Source organism: Neoarius graeffei, chromosome 20 (assembly GCF_027579695.1).
Source record: "Neoarius graeffei isolate fNeoGra1 chromosome 20, fNeoGra1.pri, whole genome shotgun sequence".
NCBI lineage: Eukaryota > Metazoa > Chordata > Actinopteri > Siluriformes > Ariidae > Neoarius > Neoarius graeffei.
In genome coordinates, this window is record NC_083588.1 from 37,519,377 (window position 1) to 37,544,629 (window position 25,253).

Here is a 25,253-nt window from a genome sequence, read left to right on the forward strand (position 1 = left end):
GTCCAGAAGAACTGTGGCTGGTTCTGTAAGATGGTCAGTAAAACCTACAGCTCATTTCCTTATAAAGCTGCACTCACTGTACCGGACACTGCCTTTTTTTTTTTTTTTATAAACCAAAGGGTCGTCTTACACCAAATACTGACTTTGTTTCATTTATTATGACTTACTGCTGTTTATCGTATTTTTTTAAAATATGTTGAATCATTTCATTTCGTTATTTTTAAAGCCATTTTTGGTCGCCAGCATTTCTTTACATGTGAAGACTTTTGCACAGGACTGCATGTATTTATGTATTAACGCATTAACGCACACAGACACACTACACATGATTCAAATGTCCAAAGAATTTCAGAAACAATTGACCTTTTCTCTAACAAAAGCCACTCGTTCTCCCCCCCCCCCATTTTTTTTTAAATAGCCCTTTCCTCATTTGTTGAAGCACATGTAAATTAAGGTGGCACGGTGGTGTAGTGGTTAGCGCTGTCACCTCACAGCAAGAAGGTCTGGGTTCGAGCCCCGTGGCCGGCGAGGGCCTTTCTGTGCAGAGTTTGCATGTTCTCCCCGTGGGTTTCCTCCGGGTGCTCCGGTTTCCCCCACAGTCCAAAGACATGCAGGTTAGGTTAACTGGTGACTCTAAATTGACCGTGGGTGTGAATGTGAATGGTTGTCTGTGTCTATGGCCCTGTCCACACGGCAACGGATTCAGGTGAATCTGATAAAATTGTTTATCGTTTCGGCCTGGCGTCCACACGGCACCGGCGTTTTGGGTGCCCCAAAATGAAATCTTTTGAGAACGGGTTCCAGAGTGAAAAAATCTGGCAACGGAGCCGTTGCGAAGTCGTCTGGATGAGTAGAACGGATTTGTTTACGATGACGTCACAACCACATGTGCTTCACGCCAGGTAGAAGTGTAACGAACTCGATGCGAGTTGTCAACAAATCCTATAACTTGGTTCATGAAATGCGCTTACAAAATATTTTCACTGTGAATATTTATTGTGTAATGGTGCAAAGTGAGAGAGAGAGAGAGAGAGAGAGAGAGAGAGAATAGCCCTTAGGGCAGAGTCAATCCCGCCAGCAAAAATAGGGGGAAAAAAAGGAGCGATCTCACCTCTTCAGATGTTTATTCCGGACCATTAAAGAATTCTGGAGGATATCAGAATGTTGGCGTACCGGCTTCCATCTACGCCCGTTCATTCCTCTTTCCGCGTCTCCATTCAAAAACCGAGCACGTGATTTAAAGGGACTATATCCATAGGATAGGGAGTGAGAAAGTGTGTGCGTGTGACAGTGACAGGGATAGTCACTGTGCGCATGCACATAACTGCGCATGCGTCTACTTCTATTGTTCTGGTGTCTCCGATGGGACCGTCTTACAGCGCACGTAGAGGTGTGGCATGTGTATTGCATCGTTTTCAGCAAGTGTTGCGTTGCCATACGAACCTGATATTTTACTGATCCGTTGCCCATGTGGACGCGATATTTTTAAAAAAAAAAATCTCGTTGCCGTGTGGATGTAGCCTGTGTGTCAGCCCTGTGGTGACCTGGCGACTTGTCCAGGGTGTACCCCGCCTTTCGCCCAGGGTGTACCCCGCCTTTCGCCCGTAGTCAGCTGGGATAGGCTCCAGCTTGCCTGTGACCCTGTAGAACAGGATAAAGCGGCTACAGATAATGAGATGACGTAAATTAAATGCACCATTATAATATATAGTTAAACAAAACAGCTCATCACACTCCGATTTATTTATTTGTTTTTTGACTGCTCTCAATCTCTGTCTTTCAGTACGTTTCTATGAGGCAAAAATATCAGGTGGCACACACTTGAAATGTCTTGGTGATCCATAAACATGAGCAAAACTAAATGGCCTTCAATGGAAACACACAGTTTATATTAAAATAAAGAAAGAAATAAAACGCCCAACACGCCACAGAAAAATTGTCACCAATCCTTTTACAGTTGATGCTACATGTTAAATTTGTTGTAAAATAATTTGGCAGGAAACAGAATGGTGTGGTATTGTATGCACAGGAACACACAGAAACGCATAATACAAATAACTGCATAACTTTCAGCACTAAACAAACATTCTCCTCTTACCTGCTCTCACTGTCCAGGAAGACAGAGCTGGTGCTCTCTGCCAGCGCCTCACTAACAGGCGATAGACAGAATGGCGAGGAGAACGTGTCCGAGTCGGAGCCCAGCGTGCTGTCGCGGCTCACCTCGTCGGCTGACAGCTCACACGAGCCTTCATCGCCCTCTTCCTGCTGCTGTAGACCGGACTCGGGGGCCTCCTCCTCTTCCTCGTCGTCTTCTTGTGCGGGCGGAGGGCGTGGCTGTGCCAGACGGGCACGACGGCGGCGTGGGTTACGTCGCACAGGTGAACTCTCGGGCGTGATGTAGCGCAAGGCCTCTTCGTCCTGCCTCTGAATGCGCGAGTTGGGCACCCAGGTGAGGATGAGAGTAGAACCCAGAGTCTCGTCCTTCTCCAGATGGACACACAGGTAGCCTGCGCAAATACAGCAGAGGATAACAGTGGGCTCCATTCTGATGGGATTCTCACCATGCCCTCATCCTTCGCAGGAGGGGAAGCCATGGCCTAATGGTTAGAGAAGCAGCTTTGGGACCAAAAGGTCACCAGTTTGATTCCCTGGACCAGCAAGAATGATTGAAGTGCTCTTGAGCAAGGCACCTAACCCCCAACTGCTCCCCAGGCTGCTCTGGGTATGTTGTACGTTGCTCTGGATAAGAGCGTCTACTAAATGCCTGTAATATAAAGCAACACTGAAGGGGCTATTCTGAACACATTTCATGCTTCAAAGCACATACTGATGTGTTCCGTCACATAAGGAGAAAAAAATAAACGAATAAAATAAAATAAAAAGGCCACTTGCTTGGCGAAATTTGGGACTCATTTTTGTGGATTTGGGACTTATTTTCCATTTTCATGCAAATTTATTATAAATTATATAAATATGTTTCAGCTTCAACACTGTAAGCACAATGGTTAAACAGTGCCTCTGGAAAGTATTCACCCCATGGTGGTCATTTCTCTTTCTGCTTTTATTATTATTATACCCCCGTTCTGAACGAGGAGGGTATACTGGTTTACCTCAGTCTGTCCGCAACACCCTTTTTCTCAGCAACCATAAATCATAGCCACTTGGTACCAAACTTCAGCATGGGGTTCTATACCATGTATACCGTTTGCACATCAACTTCCTGTTTACCAACTGAATGTATTTACCAAACATACAGGGTGGATTTACAAAATTTTCCTAACATTCTTCTCAGCAACTACAAATCACAACCGCTTGATATTTGGTACTGAACTTCAGCTTGGGGTTCCATACCATGTATACCGTTTTCAGGTCTGCCGCACATCAACTTCCTGTTTACCAACTAATGTATTTACGAAACATATAGGGTGGATTTTGACGGCATTTCAAGAAGCAAAATGCTATTTCAAAAATGACAGTTTACCAGGATGCTATTTGAAATCCCTGGGCAGAACACTAGCCTGGGCCCGCCTATCCTAAGCGTGACGCAACACGAGGGCCTGTTCCGAGCTTAGTCTGGCCAGGCAGGCTATCTACAGCATTTCCAAGCTCCCGAAAAATCGGGAACCAATCAACTTTGAGCATCTCCAACGGCCCTGGGTAGAGGCGTGTTCAAGGCAGTGACGTAGTAGAACTGCGACCGGAAGCCATAGATTGTTTACAGAATCCATGCCGGAAGCGCTTCATTCACATCACGAACATGGAGCAGCGGCAAGCCTTTAACACAGCGGTAGATGCTGTATTGAAAGCATTCAACGGGAAGTTCTCATTGAAAACGGAGCAAAGAGCAGCCCTGGAGGTATTTATTGAAAGGAAGGACGTTTTCGCCTTGCTCCCGACTGGCTTCGGTAAGAGTTTAATCTACCAGTTAGCCCCGTCGCATCACATACGTCAGAGGAATAAGTGATGTGATTGGTTTAAGCTTCGTCACAGCCTTTTCTGGCTTCGACCAAACCGAGGCATTTCAGGGAGGCGGGTCAACCACGGGCTCTGGGAAATGGTTGGGCTGAATATCTTGGCCAGACCAAATGCTCGGAGAGCTTTGAAGTCGCGTTAGCCAGGCTACAGAACACTGCTCTTTACTTACTTGTTTCAGGGTTAATTATTATGAATGTTGACTTCAACAAATAAGTGTCATTCCTTTTATTGCTTGCATTCTGATATAAGCGAGAGCGGGGGGGGATACGCAAGTGAGCAGTAGCTCACAGTTGATCTTGTTTGCAAATGCTCCTTTTGAAGTGACACACTGCAGAAATAAAATTCAATCAACTACTTAAAATGTTCTCAAAATGATTTAAAAAAAAAAAAAATCCAAAAACACTGCCTTACTGATGAGTACCCCCCCAGTCAAAACTTGGCAGTAATTACAGCTTAGATTATCTCAGATACGTCTCTATGACCTTTGCACATTTTGATCTTGAGGTTTCCACTCCCAATCCTCCAACTCACCCTAATGAAATGGAGGATGTCTGTGGACAGCAATTTTCAGACCACACCACAGATTTTCATTTGGATTGAGGTCTCAGCTTTGACTAGGCCAAACTCCCTCACACCAAACCATTCCTTTGTAGTATTTGCCTTGTGCTTTGGCTCACTGTCTTTATGGGATGTAAATTTTCACCCTAGACAGAGGTTTCTGGCTGACTAGAACAAGTTCTCTTCAAGAATTTGCTTGTATTTGGCTCCATCAAATGTTGCCTTTGATGGCAACAAGCTGTCCAGGTTTCTCCCGCTGAAAAGAAACCCAAGAACATGATGCTACCACCACCACCTTTGATAGCAGAAGTGGTGGTGCCAGAGTCTGCACCATAGTGCTTTGCTTTTAGTCCAAATGGCTCAAAATCTTTTTTTTTTTCCCTTCAAAAGCCCTCAGATTTTGTCACATGCCTTCCAGAAAACCCCAGATGTGCCTTTATTTTAGCTTTCTCAGAAGTGGTTTTCCTTCTGGCTACTCTCCCATAGGTTCTCCTATTTTAGCCAGTGAGCTCTGTAACCCCTTCAGTGTCCTAAGTGGTCTCTTGGACACTTCTCTCATAATTGTCCTTCTTGCCTATGAGCTCAATTGGGAAGGACAGCCTGATCATGGTAGGGTTTGGGTCGTGCCAAATTTTTCCCCTTTTTTATAACGGATTTCACAGAGCTCCTTGGAAAGTTCAAAGCTTTGTTGTTGTTTTTATTATTACCTTCAACAGCTTTTTTCCTCCAAAGGACTTCATCTCAGAACTGCATGGGCAGTTGGTCATCATGATTTCAGGACCGATCTGAAATGCCATTTTAGCTTTGAGCTCTCTGAAATTAAATACTAGTCATAATTTAGACTTAAAAAGAAAGCGAGGTCAATACTTATCAATTAAGCAGTTGAGATTTTTTAAATCATTCTTAGGATATCTAAATAATTTGATTTAATTTTATTTCTGTAGACAGTCCAGGCTTGTAGTACTCGAGTCCAGGATTCAGACTCGAGTCTGACTCGTGCCCTAATTTTAAGGACTCGTGACTTGACTCGGACTTGAGCACTGATGACTCGGGCTTGTGCAGTAACTGCATTCGGACTCGTAAATTGGAAACGAGGACTCTGATTTTTTCTTTATTTTTTGTAACATGCCATAATTTGGCATAAGATATTTATTTTTCATGCAATTCACCTGTTCATACGTCATGTTCAGGAACAAACTAATGTTAATGGTGCTAAAATGCCTGGAGAGAAGCCCCTAGGATTGCCTGCTTTGCTTATATATTATGATGATGATGAATACTTTATTCCAGACTCATAGTTCCATATAAAAGACATAAAAAGACAATACAAATACAAGATCAACACATATCAGTGTGTGTGTGTATATATATATATATATATATATATATATATATATATATATATATATATATAAAAAAACATCTATTCCAATGTTTCCACATCCTAGAGGTGTACCTTGTGTCACTCTGTTTAGTGTCAGTGAATGCAATTATTAATCTGTTTTTTGACACCAACAGTCGACACAAATTTATACATAAAATTCCTCATATAGACTTCTTGTGCAGTGTGGGGGGGGGGGGGGGGGGGGGGGACACACACACCACACTGTTATGTGTTCCATATGTAGAAGAACTATCGAAGAGACGATAGGGACGACCTCGAACTTCAATCATCATTTGGTAAGCTCCACCCAGAGAAGAGACACGCTATGCTCATTGCTCAGAAGAAAGTGACACGCCATGTTCATGGATAGCAGGGCTTGCTTGCTGAGCGATAAACTAGCAAGTGTTAACCCTCTCTCATGTTATTTGCCCTGTTGATAGTGGGCAGAGCTTGCTGAGTGATGAACAAGCTTTTTATCTGTAGCCTATTAACTAAAATGCAGCAGTCGAGCAGGAACATTAGTCCAACACAGCAGCAGAGACGGTTTCACATAAAGGCAGAAACAGCCACCGTCAAATGGTGCGGTTGGAGTCTTGTTCTCAGACTCGACTCAGATCAATAGTGGACTCGACTTGGATTTGACTCAAAATTTTCTTTAAATGACTTAGACTTGAACACTGGGGACTCGAGACTGGACTCGAGTACAAACACCAAGACAGTCACTTTAAAAAGAGCAGGAAGAAAAAAAAAAACTATTTTACAATATTTTAATTTGATGTTGCAATACAATAAAAAGAGAAATAACCACGAGGGGTGAATATTTTTTTGGAGGCACTGTGTGCCATTTATATAAATTATTTGTATTTCTGAATGTAAGCAAGAGAAAAAAAAAATCCAACACAAAGAATTTGCACATTTGTGCTATTTAAACTTTTTAGGAATAACAAGCTTGTCACAAGTTCAAGTTGTTCACAGCTGATTGAGGGAGTTCTCACGAACATGCTCTCATGTCTCACTAACCAGCTGCTTGGAGCAGGAGGAAAATTATTTGGGTGGCACAGGAAGTTAAAGCTGGTATAGTTCCTCCTCCCCACCCCCACATTAAAATAATAATTGCATAAATATTCATCCCTTTTGCTACCATCAGAGGCTACATAATTAGGGGTGTAAGCATCAGATTTCCACAAAATACAATATGATTTCGATTCTGAATCTTCTGACAGGACATTGTGTTTCAATTTACCATGCAATGATCCACATCATCCAATCGGTACACCCCGAAAGGTTAGCTGAATGAAGTTACTCATGAAAGCCGCTGTAGCTTGAGTGAAGTGAGCAGTAGACTAGAACCTTCCCACAAGCATGCAGGGGAAAATAAATAAATAACCATCCTGTCACACCACCATATTAAGAAACACCACCACACTGGCTGGAAATTATTTTTTAAAAAATGACTGAGCTTTTCAATCATCCTTAATTTACTGCATTTGCTTGGTGCATAGTTGGAGTGCAGTACCTGGGTGATGCTCGGGCAGGCCGGGCACGGACTCAGCCGGGTGCACACACACGTTGTTCTTGGAGAAGATGATCTCCCCGTCCTGCACGGACCGTGACCCTGCCGAGCCCGCATTGAAGGTCAAGAGGTCAGAGGCTTTGGATGAAGCACGCCGCAGCAGCCGACCGAATGACATCTCCAGTGCTTGGCTACTGCTCCCATCCTCTGAAACACAGGAGTAGAAGTATTACTGCATTGTGCACAAAGTTTTTAGAAACTGGAAACTTCAGACAAGTCTTTCAGCAGATCTGCAAACAAATTGTTCCAGAAGCTGTCAGAGGTGAAACCAAATGATTACTGAGGGCCCGTTTACACGAGGACGCTGTCGGGTAAAAACGACTAAATATTTTATCGGAAGTGCCTTTCGTCTACACAGGGACGGCGTTTCCGAGGCTGAAAAACGGAAAAAAATTGAAAACGCCTTCCAGAGTGGATAAGTTAAAAACAGCCCCCGTTGCATATCCATCTAAACTACCCAATACGCGAAACTCTGCTCGGATCTGCTCATGTCGGGTACGCGTTTACGTCATACATGTCATATACTGTACATGCCAGCCCGGGAAGTAAGAAAGTAAGTAAAAAAGTAAGAGCATGTCTGATTACATCGATCCAACGGACCTTCAAGCTGCTCTGGCAGCTTTAATAAACGTCCAGGAGTCCTTCGAACATCTATACCGAATCTGCACATATACCGTTAATGAACAGAGGCGGGTATAGTATGCTCTTACTTTTTTACTTACTTTCTTACTTACCATAGCCAGAGTAGTCAAAGTTTTCGCGGCGCAGATGTGCAGCTCAGACAAGACGGAAGACGTTGCGCATGCGTGCAGACATAGCGGAGGTCTTTCACAGCACCACCTAGCTGCCTGGCATGCACATCCAATTGAATTCCACACATTTATGCGTCACCGTATAGACGCAGATTTCCTCCTTGAAAACGGTCATGTAGACGCGGAAAAAAGTGAGAACGAAAACGGACTTTTGCGTTTTTGTTTCAGACCATCCCCGTGTAAAGTGGGCCTGAAACACCATCACGAGCTGGATTTTATGAAACGGTGGGATCCAAAAGTCTGAGAGCTCAAGTGAAAATGCTTCGATTTTGCATTCATTACTAATTTAATGCCATAGTTTTCATTTCAAAATTACATTACTGACAACAACTTGAGCGTAAAGTAGAATCTTTGAAACATTTCCAGGAATTTCAGAGTTTTAGTATTTGGTTCGTCCCCTTTTCGCTTTAATGACAGAATGAACTCGAGCTGGGATGGACGCCACAAGTTTGTGCCAAACCTTTTGATCCATTTTTGATCAAATGCATCGGAGTGTCGTCTGAATACGTGGTTCAACAGAAGAGAGATTAGACATGAGGGGAAAAAAAATAAAAATAAATAAATAAATAAAAAATCGGACCTTTTGTACAAAGCAGTTAACATGGTCAATATCAAAAATTTGCCAAAATTCACATAGGGACCTAGAAATGGTGCAGAATCTTGAATATTAAATATTCAACATATTTAAAACCAAGAAAGCAAATGTTCAAATATTTCAAAACTTCTGTTTATTTCCAATTTTAAATGAGAAAAAAAAAATTCCCAGATTTTCAGTGTTGTCTCAGACTTTTGGACAACTGTACAGGTACACGTCGACAAGTTTAACCTCTGAAACGAACATGAAAACAATGAATGTTTAAAGAAATGGAGCTTAAAACAACAAGACAGAGTCATCTATACACCAACTATATAACAAGTTTCAAGACACTGTCGCATTTTTCAAGTTCTGCTGCAGGAAACCAACCCTACCTCTCTACACTGACCTCAGCAGCCCATGGCATAAACCCACCAGACCTTTGGTCCAGGTGAATAAAAAATTAAAATTTCTCACATGTCTTAGTATCAAAAAGCACTTATACATTACTTAAATCAACACACATCAACTTTCAAGACCATACCACTCAGTTTTCAAGTTCTGCTCCGGAAACAAAACCTACCCATAAGACTAACCTGAGAGACTAAGGCTGAAATTGTTTCCAAGGAAACATGAAAAATTAAAATTTTAGTATGAAAAAGCACATCTACATCACCTTGTTAAGATGTTTACCAAGTTTCAAATCTGTATCATGAATAGTTTTGGATATATGCTCCGGAAACGAACATTGCTCTTAGAAACCAAGTCAAAGTCTTTTTTTTTTTTTTAAATGTAAAAATTAGAGAAATACTTTTCAAAAATCTAAAATAGCAAAAGGCACCGGTTCACATGTTGCTTGATGTATATGCAAAGTTTCACGAAGATATATTCAGCAGTTTTAAAAGACATGGCCCGGAAACGAAAATGTGACCGGACGGATGGCCAACCAGCCAGAACCCGTTTCTATATCCCCCGCCAAACTTTGTTTGGGCGGGGGATAATTACAGTATTATACAGTATAAGGGGTCAGTCATCACATCCATAATAATTAATTGTGAATGATAATTTGTAACGCGACCCACTTTGGAAACACCAAAAACATGTTCAAATCACATCAATTTTCATTCGAGAGTATTTGCAAACACAATATTCTCGAGGTTTATTCCCCTTAAAAGTCAATGCATTACTACAGAGCTACTGTAGAGTAATGGTAGTGATTGTTAATATGGTGTAGCCACAAATTAATACATCTTAAACCCATAAGTTTCTGGGAACCTATTTTACTACCAAGAAGTCCTTAACTCATCGCAAGCACTGTCTTTTAAAAAGAGTGAAGCACAAATCAATCTAAACCATGAACCATGTCACAGTGGATAAAGATGCCTGAGCATGGAGATGACTGATGATCTTTCAATTCTGGAATTGACCCATAAGAGACATTTTGGAGTTACTGGTGTTGCAAGATGGGTTACAACATGATTAGCCCACTTCAGCTTAAACAAGTTCTCAAAGTGAACGCTTTTTCATCCATTCCTGCTAAATAATTAACTGCAAGCCCTGTATTAACTAGAACAAAAGTTATGGGCACAATTTTTGGCAAATCATGGTCTTAATATATTAAATTTGTGGCTACACCTTGTAAAAAGAAATACAGTGGTGCTTGAAAGTTTGTGAACCCTTTAGAATGTTCTATACTTCTGCATAAATATGACCTAAAACAGCATCAGATTTTCACACAAGTCCTAAAAGTAGATAAAGAGAACCCAGTTACACAAATGAGACAAAAATATTATACTTGGTCATTTATTTATTGAGGAAAATGATCCAATATTACATATCTGTGAGTGGCAAAAGTATGTGAATCTCTAGGATTAGCAGTTAATTTGAAGGTGAAATTAGAGAGTCAGGTGTTTTCAATCAATGGGATGACAATCAGGTGTGAGTGGGCACCGTTTTACAACCCCGATTCCAAAAAAGTTGGGACAAAGTACAAATTGTAAATAAAAACGGAATGCAATAATTTACAAATCTCAAAAACTGACATTGTATTCACAATAGAACATAGGACAACATATTAAATGTTGAAAGTGAGACAGTTTGAAATTTCATGCCAAATATTGGCTCATTTGAAATTTTATGACAGCAACACATCTCAAAAAAGTTGGGACAGGGGCAATAAGAGGCTGGAAAAGTTAAAAGTACAAAAAAGGAACAGCTGGAGGACCAAATTGCAACTCATTAGGTCAATTGGCAATAGGTCATTAACATGACTGAGTATAAAAAGAGCATCTTGGAGTGGCAGCGGCTCTCAGAAGTAAAGATGGGAAGAGGATCACCAATCCCCCTAATTCTGCACCGACAAATAGTGGAGCAATATCAGAAAGGAGTTCGACAGTGTAAAATTGCAAAGAGTTTGAACATATCATCTCCAGTGCATAATATCATCAAAAGATTCAGAGAATCTGGAAGAATCTCTGTGCGTAAGGGTCAAGGCCGGAAAACCATACTGGGTGCCCGTGATCTTCGGGCCCTTAGACGGCACTGCATCACATACAGGCATGCTTCTGTATTGGAAATCACAAAATGGGCTCAGAATATTTCCAGAGAACATTATCTGTGAACACAATTCACCATGCCATCCACCATTGCCGGCTAAAACTCTATAGTTCAAAGAAGAAGCCGTATCTAAACATGATCCAGAAGCGCAGACGTCTTCTCTGGGCCAAGGCTCATTTAAAATGGACTGTGGCAAAGTGGAAAACGAATCAAAATTTGAAGTTCTTTATGGAAATCAGGGACGCCGTGTCATTCGGACTAAAGAGGAAAAGGACGACCCAAGTTGTCATCAGCGCTCAGTTCAGAAGCCTGCATCTCTGATGGTATGGGGTTGCATTAGTGCGTGTGGCATGGGCAGCTTACACATCTGGAAAGACACCATCAATGCTGAAAGGTATATCCAGGTTCTAGAGCAACATATGCTCCCATCCAGACAACGTCTCTTTCAGGGAAGACCTTGCATTTTCCAACATGACAATGCCAAACCACATACTGCATCAATTACAGCACCATGGCTGCGTAGAAGAAGGGTCCGGGTACTGAACTGGCCAGCCTGCAGTCCAGATCTTTCACCCATAAAAAACACTTGGCGCATCATAAAACGGAAGATACGACAAAAAAGACCCAAGACCCAAGAGCAACTAGAATCCTACATTAGACAAGAATGGGTTAACATTCCTATCCCTAAACTTGAGCAACTTGTCTCCTCAGTCCCCAGATGTTTACAGACTGTTGTAAAGAGAAAAGGGGATGTCTCACAGTGGTAAACATGGCCTTGTCCCAACTTTGAGATGTGGTGTTGTCATGAAATTTAAAAATCACCTAATTTTTCTCTTTAAATGATACATTTTCTCAGTTTAAACATTTGATATGTCATCTATGTTCTATTCTGAATAAAATACGGAATTCTGAAACTTCCACATCATTGCATTCCGTTTTTATTTACAATTTGTACTTTGTCCCAACTTTTTTGGAATCAGGGTTGTATTTAAAGAACAGGGATCTATCAAAGTCTGATCTTCACAACACATTTGTAGAAGTGTATCATGGCACGAACAAAGGAGATTTTTGAGGACCTCAGAAAAAGCGTTGTTGATGCTCATCAGGCTGGAAAAGGTTACAAAACCATCTCTAAAGAGTTTGGACTCCACCAATCCACAGTCAGACAGATTGTGTACAAACGGAGGAAATTCAAAACCATTGTTACCCTCCCCAGGAGTGGTCGACCAACAAAGATCACTCCAAGCGCAAGGCGTGTAATAGTCGGCGAGGTCACAAAGGACCCCAGGGTAACTTCTAAGCAACTGAAGGCCTCCCTCACATTGGCTAATGTTAATGTTCATGAGTCCACCATCAGGAGAACACCGAACAACAATGGTGTGCATGGCAGGGTTGCAAGGAGAAAGCTCTCCAAAAAGAACATTGCTGCTTGTCTGCAGTTTGTTAAAGATCACATGGACAAGCCAGAAGGCTATTGGAAAAATGTTTTGTGGACGGATGAGACCAAAATAGAACTTTTTGGTTTAAATAGGAAGCGTTATGTTTGGAGAAAGGAAAACACTGCATTCCAGCATAAGAACCTTATCCCATCTGTGAAACAGTGGTGGTAGTATCATGGTTTGGGCCTGTTTGGCTGCATCTGGGCCAGGACGGCTTGCCATCATTGATGGAGCAATGAATTCTGAATTATACCAGTGAATTCTAAAGAAAAATGTCAGAATATCTGTCCATGAACTGAATCTCAAGAGGAGGTGGGTCATGCAGCAAGACAACAACCCTAAGCACACAAGTCGTTCTACCAAAGAATGGTTAAAGAAGAATAAAGTTAATATGTTTTGGAATGGCCAAGTCAAAGTCCTGGCCTTAATCCAATCAAAATGTTGTGGAAGGACCTGAAGCGAGCAGTTCATGTGAGGAAACCCATCAACATCCCAGACCCTGGTGCAAATCCTACACAGGATCCTGCAGGATCCTGTAGGATCCTATAGGATCTTATTTAGGAATGGGATCCTGAATAGGATCCTACATAGGAACAGGATCCTATTTAAGATCCTGAATAGGATCCTATTTAAGATCCTGAATAGGATCCTATGTAGAAATAGGATCCTGCACAGGATTACATTCCTATTTAAGATCCTAAGTAGAAATAGGATCCTATATAAGATCCTGTGCAGAATCCTAAATAGGATCCTAGAAGGAGCCAAAATCTTGGAAGTGATAGGATCTTGAACATGATCCTGTATAAGATCTTGAAAAAGTATCAGGATCCTGTAAAAGATCCTAAGTAGGATCCTGAATAAGATCCTAGCTCATATGCTTCAGGATCCTAAGTAGGATCTTAAACAAGATTGAGTGGGATCCTGCATAAGATCCTAACTCAAATGCTTCAGGATCCTGAGTATGATCTTGTAGGATCTTAAACAAGATCTTGAGTAGGATCCCGAATGAGATCCTAACTCGAATGCTTCAGGATCCTGAATAGGATCTTGTAGGATCTTAAACAAGATCTTGAACAGGATCCTGAATAAGATCCTAACTCAATTGCAGCAGGATCCTGTTTAGGATCTTGTAGGATCTTAAACAAGATCTTGAACAGGATCCTAACTGGATACCAACAGGATCCTGGGTATGTTCTTGTAGGATCTTAACAAGATCCTAAGTAGGATCCTGAATAAGATCCTAACTGGATACCAACAGGATCCTGAGTAGGCTCTTGCCGAACGAAGTCCCAATACTCTGATTCAGCAAATTCAGGGTAGCATGGAAACAAGGCTTGCTAATCCTAAATTCTTGAATAGATAGTGCATTTAAAGTTTTTTTGCGAGGTTTTTTTAAACTTAAATAAATATCCTTCTGTACAAGAGCAGAAGAGGGCTCACACATACTATATGTGATTTAGGGTTTAAATATAGCTAAATATGATGACCTTTATTTCAACAAACCATAATAATGTGAATATGGAAGACAATTTTAACTATTCCATGATAATATTTCAGAGTTACAGTTTTCATGAGTTTGCCTGAATAAAGTTATAAAGAGCAGTGTTCCATATTTATTCAACTATGAAACCTAGTACAATCAACAGCATGTTTGGTTGAAAAATAACCTTCATAATAATGTGATTCATCTAAAAGCCCTGGTGCAAATCCTGGCCAGGATCCTAGCAGGATCTTACCAGGATCCTAACCAGGATCTTGTACAGGATCTGAAATATAATCCTAAAGGATCTTGTCCAAGATCCTACAGGATCCTGTACAAGATCCTGTAGGATATTGTATGACCCTGTTCAAGATCCTGTAGGATGTTGTAGGATCCTGTACAGGATCCTGTAGGATATTGTAGGATCCTGCAGGATATTGTAGGATCCTTCACAAAATCCTGTAGGATCTTACCAGGATCCTATAGGATATTGTAGGATCCTTCACAAAATCCTGTAGGATCTTACCAGGATCCTATAGGATCCTGTACAAGATCCTGGTTAGGATCCTACAGGATCCTGTTCAAGATCCTACAGGATCCTGTACAGGATCCTGTAGGATCTTGGACAAGATCCTTTAGGATTATATTTCAGATCCTGGTAAGATCCTGCTAGGATCCTGGCCAGGATTTGCACCAGGGAGAGTTGAAGCTGTTCTGTATGGAGGAATGGGCTAAAATTCCTCCAAGCTGGTGTGCAGGACTGATCAACAGTTACCGGAAACGTTGAGTTGCAGTTATTGCTGCACAAGGGGGTCACACCAGATACTGAAAGCAAAGGTTCACATACTTTTGCCACTCACAGATATGTAATATTGGATCATTTTCCTCAATAAATAAATGACCAAGTATAATATTTTTGTCTCATTTGTTTAACTGGGTTCTCTTTATCTACTTTTAGGACTTGTGTGAAAATCTGATGATGTTTTAGGTCATATTTATGCAGAAATATAGAAAATTCTAAAGGGTTCACAAACTTTCAAGCACCACTGTAACTACCATGTCACCTAAATGGATTATTTACTTGGAGCTCAATAATAATTAATACAAGTATTAGCCAAAAATTTTCCATAAGAAAAAAAAAAAGTTAGGAGACAGAGCCAAGTCTACATCCTGGACCAACAGCAGGTTATCTGTATTTCATATGGAGTCACACCCTGAACAAATACACCAAAGAGTGACAAAGACACACACACACACACAAAAACGTAGCCATTTTAAAATCTTGCAGTCTGGAAATCTCAACCTGCATCCAAACTTCCTCACCAAAAAGCAACCACAGGGTTTGACAACACATTCTTGGCTTCCTTTTTTCAGCCCCAGCAGCAGACTGCTATTTGCTGCATGTGACAAACTTCTCCTTATCAGAAATATACTGTAACTCCACATTCCTAGGTTCTCCCCTAATACGGCCACGATCAGTCTAATCAAATGTTGTTTCATAAACTCTGCCTGCGTAATGCTGTCTTTCTCTCAGCTTTGTTTACCTTTCATGATTAACTCAACCCGGTGTTTCCTGCAGTGAGAAACTGCGATAAGCTCGTCTAAACAATACTCTTTGCATTCATACGACATCAGTTTTAATTAGAAATCACACTCGTCTCTTAAAGCAAAAGAACTGGACTTGTCAATAGAAAAGGTATGGTTAAATTATATTAATTGTCGTAGTGCATTGCTACTGCAAACATTTTACCAGCTGTTAAGATATTACTCTTTATTTTTTTTAATTATATTAAAAAAGGGATAAATATCACCCTGCCATTACAGGTTTGAAATAAAACTCAACCACACAGATATTCCTTTCAGAAAAGGGTCCATATAGAACCTGTTAAAATGCAAACACACAGTACCAGTACCAGTCAAAAGTTTGGACCAGGCTTGTAGTACTCATGTCCAACTGGTGACTTGACTTGGACTTGAGCACTGATGACTTGGACATTAACTGCATTTGGATTCGTAAATTTTTATTTCTTTGTAACATGGCATAATAATTTGGCATAAGATATTTATATCTACATTAATTTTATGCTAATTTCGTGCAAGAGAATGCACATTCACCTGCTCATACGTCATGTTCAGGAACAAACTAATGTTAATGGCGCTAAAATGCCTGGAGAGAAGCCCCTAGGATTGTCCGCTTGGCTTATACAGACTTCTCGTGCAGTGTGTGTGTGTGTGTGGGGGGGGGTGTGGGGGGGGGGGGGGGGGGGTGGTAATGCACTGCTGTGTGTTCCATATGTAGAAGAACTATCGAGGAGACAACAGGGACGACCTCGAACTTCAGTCGTCATTTGGTAAGACTCCACCCAGAGAAGGAAGTGACGCACTATGTTCATTGCTCTGTTGATAGCGGGGCTTGCTGACCGATGAACTAGCTCGTGTTAACCCTCTCTCGTGTTATTTGCCCTGTTGATAGTGGGCGGGGCTTGCTGAGCGATGAACAAGCTTTTTATCTGTAGCCTATTAACTAAAATGGGGCAGTCGAGCAGGAACATTAGTCCAACACAGCAGCAGAGACAGTTTCACATAAAGGCAACAACAGCCACCGTCAAATGACACGAGTGGAGTCTTGTTCTCGGACTCAACTCAAAGTTTTCTTTAACGACTTGGACTTGACCACTGGGGACTCGAGACTGGACTCTGACTCAAGGTTTAGTGACTCGATTACAACCCTGCTTTGGACTCAGTCATAGGCTTTCTGGATTTTGAATTATTTTTTTTTTACATTGTAGAACAATACTGAAGACTTCAAAACTATGAAATAACAGATGGAACAAATATGGAATTATGTGGTAAACAAGCATTAAGTGATATTTTAGATTCATCCAAGTAGCCAGAACAGAGCAGCGGCTACAATTATCGACAGTCCATAATTAGACAGCTTTTCAGATTTACCAATTAAAAAAAAATAAAAAATAATTTTTACAAAAAGTGAGTTTCAGTTATAACAGTTATTACTGGTTAATTAAACAACCGGAAGACCCGCCTCGGCCTTTCATCTTGTCATCGGATGACAGCTTGTTACCGGAGATGGAATTTTTTTTTTTTAAGCATGATCAGCAATTTGAGGAAAACCCGGACGTTATAATCGCAGGTAAGCATGGTGGAAAGAGATCATGGACATAGTTTACTGATCAAATTCACCGATATTTCATGATCTCCTTGTCGAAACCTACTTTGTTTCTTACCATTTCATTTGACAGTCGCCATTTTGTATCTAAACACACGTTTGAGAAAAGTCACGTGAGGTGTTGAGAATAGTGATCGCTTTCACCGGTGTCCACCATTATCGAAACCCTGTGGAATTAAGTGACATTTACAACTGTTACGTATCGATCTTTGTGTAACATTGTTGTAGATAAAGTACTTTAAAAAAAAAAAGCGTGCTGTGATTATAATAATTTTTCTGATTCATAACAGAATGGAATGTTTATAGAGTATTTGGAATCCGACTGCAATAAATAGAATTAGACCAGAAGTAAATTCCTTGCATTTAAAAAAAAAAAAAAAAAAAACCTTACATTCTTGAAATAAAGACTTTTCTATTCCATTCAGAATTTTTTTTTTTTTTGCAGTTTGTTGTAAATATCTACTACATATTACAATATCAGTAGAGATTTTATATTTTGGTCTGAGAAATGACATGCGACCTTTGACCTGGATTTTCATGTGGTTACAATATCAATTGCCTGTTGACATTTATCGGTAAACTACAAAACTAGAAATTAATACAAACAACAACAACGAATGATTAACAAAATGTGATCTACAAAAACACTTAGAAAGTGGAACAAAGATTTTCTGACACAGGTTAAACATCAGTTCGTTTGTTTACAAGCATTAGAATTACTTCCGGGCGGCACGGTGGTGTAGTGGTTAGCGCTGTCGCCTCACAGCAAGAAGGTCCGGGTTCGAGCCCCGTGGCCGGCGAGGGCCTTTCTGTGCGGAGTTTGCATGTTCTCCCCGTGTCCACGTGAGTTTCCTATGGGTGCTCCGGTTTCCCCCACAGTCCAAAGACATGCAGGTTAGGTTAACTGGTGACTCTAAATTGACAGTAGGTGTGAATGTGAGTGTGAATGGTTGTCTGTGTCTATGGCCCTGTCCACACAGCAATGGATTCAGGTGAATCCGATAAAATTGTTTATCGTTTCGGCCTGGCGTCCACACGGCACCGGCGTTTTGGGTGCCCCAAAACGCAATCTTTTGAGAACGGGTTCCAGAGTGGAAAGATCTGGCAACGTTGCCGTTGCGAAGTCGTCTGGATGAGTAGAACAGATTTGTTTAGGATGACATCACAACCACATGACTGAGTGCTTCACGCCGGGTAGAAGTGTAACGAACTCGATGCGAGTTGTCAACAAATCCTATAACTTGGTTCATGAAACGCGCTTACAAAATATTTTCACTGTGAATATTTATTGTATAATGGTGCAAAGTGAGAGAGAGAGAGAGAGAGAGAGAGAGAGAGAGAGAGAGAGAGAGAGAGAGAGAGAATAGCCCTTAGGCAGAGTCAATCCCGCCAGCAAAAATAGGGAAAAAAGGAGCGATCTCACCTCTTCAGATGTTGGTTTAAGTCCTACAATACATTCCTCAAAAAAGGCGTAGAACAACAAATTAATCCATCAACGTGTAGCATTCAATTTATTCCGGACCATTAAAGACGCCGCCTTCCGCGTAGAATCATACGTCATCCTCGCCGCCATATTGGATGGGTCAAAGCGGAGAATAAAGATGCCTCATTCATGTGCTGCGTTTAACTGTACCAACAGATTTACCGTCCAAACGAGATCACATGGGATTACCTTTCACCGGTGAGACTGGAAAAATACTTTTCATTGTATTTGGTCATTATAATGTAATTTTACGAACAGATTTTTCTGACTTTGTGGCTAATATGAAGTCTCGCGCATAATAGTTTATGCGCATGCGTCCTTACTTCTTCTATTGTTCTAGTGTCTCCGAAGGGACCGTCTTACAGCGCCCCTAGAGGTGTGGCATGTGTATTGCATCGTTTTCAGCAAGCGTTGCGTTGCCATATGGACCTGATATTTTACTGATCGGTGCCCATTTGGACGCGATATTTTTTTAAATAACATCTCGTTGCCGTTGTCGTGTGGATGTAGCCTGTGTGTCAGCCCTGTGATGACCTGGCGACTTGTCCAGGGTGTACCCCGCCTTTCGCCCGTAGTCAGCTGGGATAGGCTCCAGCTTGCCTGCGACCCTGTAGAACAGGATAAAGCGGCTAGAGATAATATGATGAGATGAGAATTACTTCCTCATTTACTTAAACACCGACATCGATACACTACTGTTCAAAAGTTTGGGGTCATCCAGACAATTTTGTGTTTTCCATGAAAAGTCACACTTATTTACCACCACCGTAAGTTGTAAAATGAATAGAAAATATAGTCAAGACATTTTTCTGGCCATTTTGAGCATCTAATCGACCCCACAAATGTGATGCTCCAGAAACTCAATCTGCTCAAAGGAAGGTCAGTTTTATAGCTTCTCTAAAGAGCTCAACTGTTTTCAGCTGTGCTAACATGATTGTACAAGGGTTTTCTAATCATCCATTAGCCTTCTGAGGCAATGAGCAAACACATTGTACCATTAGAACACTGGAGTGAGAGTTGCTGGAAATGGGCCTCTATACACCTATGGAGATATTGCACCAAAAACCAGACATTTGCAGCTAGAATAGTCATTTACCACATTAGCAATGTATAGAGTGGATTTCTGATTAGTTTAAAGTGATCTTCATCGAAAAGAACAGTGCTTTTCTTTCAAAAATAAGGACAATTCAAAGTGACCCCAAACTTTTGAACGGTAGTGTATATTTATATAAAAGATATTTTGTACTAAATAAGTCTATGCAAAACAAATTTTAAATAAAAACTGTTTTGTTCACTTAATACCACATACCGATTATTATTATTATTATTATTATTATAATAAATAATTATCTGGATGTCGATATTTGTGGAACGGTGTTGCGTGATCTGATTCGCCAAGTAATCTGGAATCAACTTTCCCCCCCAGTGGAAGTTTGAGTAACTATTCATGCACAGTTTACACACTGAAAGTCACAACACCCCTGGCTGATAGTACATTTTTTATATCATGTCAATTAGGGGTCAGTGACATGACAAAACATTCTATCATGATTCTCAAAGCTACTTTTATGATACATGATGTCTATCACAAGATATACATTTATTTATTTAAAAACATTTAACATTAAAAGGAGAAAAAAAAAATGTAGTACTTTTTTTTTTTTACATCAAATCAACTGCTTTGTCAGTTTGTAATTCTTATTTTAAAAAATTATACATCTCTAGCCGCTTTATCCTGTTCTACAGGGTCGCAGGCAAGCTGGAGCCTATCCCAGCTGACTACGGGCAAAAGGCGGGGTACACCCTGGACAAGTCGCCAGGTCATCACAGGGCTGACACACAGACAACCATTCACACTCACATTCACACCTACGGTCAATTTAGAGTCACCAGTTAACCTAACCTGCATGTCTATGGACTGTGGGGGAAACCGGAGCACCCGGAGGAAACCCACGTGGACACGGGGAGAACATGCAAACTCCACACAGAAAGGCCCTCATCAGCCACGGGGCTCGAACCCGGACCTTCTTGCTGTGAGGCGACAGCGTTAACCACTACACCACCGTGCCGCCCTATATCTATCTATCGCCCGATCTATATCTATATCTATATATAAAAAAAAAAAAAACGGAAAATTGTATCATGATGTAATTGATCACAATATCGATATTGTCATATCAACTAGGTCTAATCTAATTTCTCTAACGGATTAGAAATTAAAGGACTGCTTTCTGAGACGTACTCATGTGAAGCAGCTCTGAAGATTTTTAACCAAGGTTAAAGGTGTATTAGAAGACACAGGACTGTTAGATCTCAGTCGCATGCAACTGCTATTCAAAAACGGTGTCTACCTCGGCAGCCGACAGGAACAGAGTGAGATTGACTGGTTTCCAAAACGTCCCCTGTAACACCACTATTGAATTAGTTTCATGCTGAATGTTGTCACATGATGTAACTGATAATTATTAGCACATGCTTACTGACGTGACAGATGCATAATTTCTGAAGCGTGCCTGCTGTTCCAGATGTGTGACTGGCTCCTCATGACAAATGACCTATTGACCTTTGCTCTCTGAGAACAACTTTAACAGGATGCAATCACTGCACCCGTATGCGCGTGCGGGTTGGGGGGGGGGGGTCATATTTGCAGTTGGAATAGCAATAATGCTGCATCTTTAAAATGTGATATCGCTCAGGTCACAAGTCACAGAAAAGGAGAAAAGGGCAACTTTGAGCAAGAAAGAAGGTAAAAAGTGCTGCAGTCAGCAGTATGGCCCTTTGCAGCAGTGACTGAGAGAAAAGAGAAGTTTAAAGTCAGCTGGCTGAAAAACACAAGACCAAGTGACATGACAAACATTGTACGTCAATTGTCTAGCAAGCAACATGCACAAGTTGGCAAGAGCTGCATGATGTGATTTGATATATATTACAATTGTGAGCACACCATGCGATGGTTAAGACTTGATTATTTTTGACCAAACTGTGTCCACCGACATTTGTTAGATCACAGGAAACATATTAAACAGTCTTGGGGGCGGGTGACTATGAAATCCAGAATTGTCATACAGTGGTGCTTGAAAGTTTGTGAACCCTTTAGAATTTTCTATATTTCTTCATAAATATGACCTAAAACATCATCAGATTTTCACACAAAGTCCTAAAAGTAGATAAAGAGAACCCAGTTAAACAAATGAGACAAAAAATATTATACTTGATCATTTATTTGAGGAAAATGATCCAATATTACATATCTGTGAGTGGCAAAAATATGTGAACCATGATGGATAAGACCAAAATAGAACTTTTTGGTTTAAATGAGAAGCGTTATGTTTGGAGAAAGGAAAACACTGCCTTCCAGCACAAGAACCTTATCCCATCTGTGAAACATGGTGGTGGTAGTATCATGGTTTGGGCCCGTTTTGTTGCATCTGGGCCAGGACGGCTTGCCATCACTGATGGAACAATGAATTCTGAATTATACCAGCGAATTCTAAAGGAAAATGTCAGGACATCTGTCCATGAACTGAATCTCAAGAGAAGGTGGGTCATGCAGCAAGACAACGACCCTAAGCACACAAGTCGTTCTACCAAAGAATGGTTAAAGAAGAAGAAAGTTAATGTTTTGGAATGGCCAAGTCAAAGTCCTGACCTTAATCCAATCGAAATATTGTGGAAGGACCTGAAGCGAGCAGTTCATGTGAGGAAACCCACCAATATCCCAGAGTTGAAGCTGTTCTGTATGGAGGAATGGGCTAAAATTCCTCCAAGCCGGTGTGAAGGACTGATCAACAGTTACCGGAAACGTTTAGTTGCAGTTATTGCTGCACAAGGGGGTCACACCAGATACTGAAAGCAAAGGTTCACATACTTTTGTCACTCACAAATATGTAATATTGGATCATTTTCCTCAATAAAAAAATGACCAAGTATAATATTTTTGTCTCATTTGTTTCACTGGGTTCTCTTTATCTACTTTTAGGACTTGTGTGAAAATCTGATGATGTTTTAGGTCATATTTATGCAGAAATATAGAAAATTCTAAAGGATTCACAAACTTTCAAGCACCACTAACTGCTGATATGGAATATGTTGTGTAGCCTTACTTCATAACGAGGAATTTAGTAAGATACAATTTAGATTTTCTAAACCTACTTTTTTTTTTAAATGGCTTGATAAATCATAAAAGCTGTATGTTAATATTTACAAAATTCTGCAGACACCTTTATCAGACTTATTCTTACCTCCACTGACTGTGTTGGAGGAGGTCATGTTTTCACCTTTGCTTGTTTATCTGTTCCCAACATAACTCAAAAAGTAATGAACGGATTTTGATGAAATTTTGAAGAAAAGTGAGCCATGGGCCAGGGAACAGCTGATTAGATTTTGATGCAAATCAAGATGTGTATGAGCATCCAGGATTTTTTTTTGGTCTGTTCCCAACCCAAGCCAAAAAGTAGTGAATGGGTTTTGATGAAATTTGGTGTACAGCTTTATCCTAGGTTCAAGTGATTTGATGTTGATAATATGTGGCCTGGCAGAGGTATGCACTCTACCGTGTGCCCTTCTAGTACAAGAGAGTGTTTTGTCATGTCCTTCAAAAACAATCCTTACACCACGCTCGTGGGCGGCATGGTGGTGTAGTGGTTAGCACTGTCGCCTCACAGCAAGAAGGTCCAGGTTCAAGCCCAGCGGCCAGTGAGGGCCTTTCCGTGTGGAGTTGGCATGTTCTCCCCGTGTCAGCATGGGTTTCCTCTGGGTGCTCCGGTTTCCCACACAGTTCAAAAGACACGCAGTTAGGTTAATATGGGGCAGCCTTGGGCTGAAGTGCCCTTGAGCAAGGTACCGGACCCCTGACTGCTCCCCGAGCACTGTAGTGTGGCTGCCCACTGCTCTGGGTGTGTGCGCGCATGCGTGTCTTCACTGCTTCAGATGGGTTAAATGCAGAGGATGAATTTCACTGTGCTTGAAATGTGCATGTGACAAACAAAGGCTGCTTCTTCTAGTACAAATTTCTCAGGGTCTCAGAATACCATGAAGGTAAAACCCTACTTAAAAAAAAAAAAGCCTCAGTAGTAAAGCATATGATTTTGCTCATATCTTGCATTACTGTCATGACCTCTAGGACACTGGCACTTTTTCCCCTCCTCTCTCTCTCACACACACACACACAAGCAGCACATAGCACTGTATGTGTGTTCTTATCACACATATATACGGCTTTAATCCTACTGAGCAGTATGAAGTGGATGAAAATGACAAAGCTGTGTACAGAGTTTAGTGCAAGTCCTCCAGGGTAATTTGAGTAATTTATAGAACTAGTGATGACAAACAAACAAAAAACAAAATGAAGCAAACACAAGCAAGCAAAAAACATGCATGCAAGCAAGCAAAAAAAAAAAAAGAGACAAGCAAACAAGCATGCAAGCAAACAAGCAAGCACACAAGCAAGCAAACAAACAAAACAAGTAAGCAAGCACACAAGCAAACAAACAAGCAAACCACACAAGCAAGCAAACAAAAAGTAAGCACACAAACAAGCAAGCAAACAAAAAGTAAGCACACAAACAAGCACAAAAGCACAAATGCAAGCAAACAAACAAAAACAAGCAAACAAGCACACACAAGCAAACAAGTAAGCAAACCACACAAGCAAGCACACAAACAAGCAAACAAAACAAGTAAGCAAACCACACAAGCAAGCACACAAACAAGCAAACAAAACAAGTAAGCAAACCACACAAGCAAGCACACAAACAAGCAAACAAAACAAGTAAGCACACAAACAAGCACAAAAGCACAAATGCAAACAAACAAACAAACAAGCAAACAAACAAACCAAGTAAGCAAGCACACACAAGCAAACCACACAAGCAAGCACACAAGCAAGCAAACAAAAAAGTAAGCACACAAACAAACAAGCAAGCAAACAAAAAAGTAAGCACAAATGCAAGCAAGCACAAGCACAAATGAAAGTAAACAAACAAAAACAAACAAGCAAGCAAACAAGCACACACACAAACAAACAAGCAAACCACACAAGCACACAAACAAGCAAGCAAACAAAACAAGTAAGCACACAAACAAGCACAAAAGCACAAATGCAAGCAAGCACAAATGCAAGCAAACAAACAAGCAAGCAAGCACACACAAGCAAAAACAAGTAAGCAAACCACACAAGCAAGCAAACAAAATCTTGATCAATAGTTAAAATTATAATCCAGTCGGGTGTTTC

At 40.9% G+C, this 25,253-nt stretch overlaps 1 protein-coding gene across 1 annotated transcript in view; it reads right to left on the reverse strand.

The window, feature by feature from the left end:
* tbc1d16 (TBC1 domain family, member 16) overlaps positions 1–25,253 on the reverse strand; it is a 75,335-nt gene that overhangs the window by 49,553 nt on the left and 529 nt on the right. The window contains exons 2-3 of the mRNA XM_060901635.1: positions 7,434–7,637; positions 2,099–2,507 (exon numbers count right to left, since the gene is read on the reverse strand). Coding sequence (XP_060757618.1) covers positions 2,099–2,507; positions 7,434–7,608 — 584 coding nt within the window. The 5' untranslated portion in view covers positions 7,609–7,637. The remainder of the gene's footprint in view (positions 1–2,098; positions 2,508–7,433; positions 7,638–25,253) is intronic.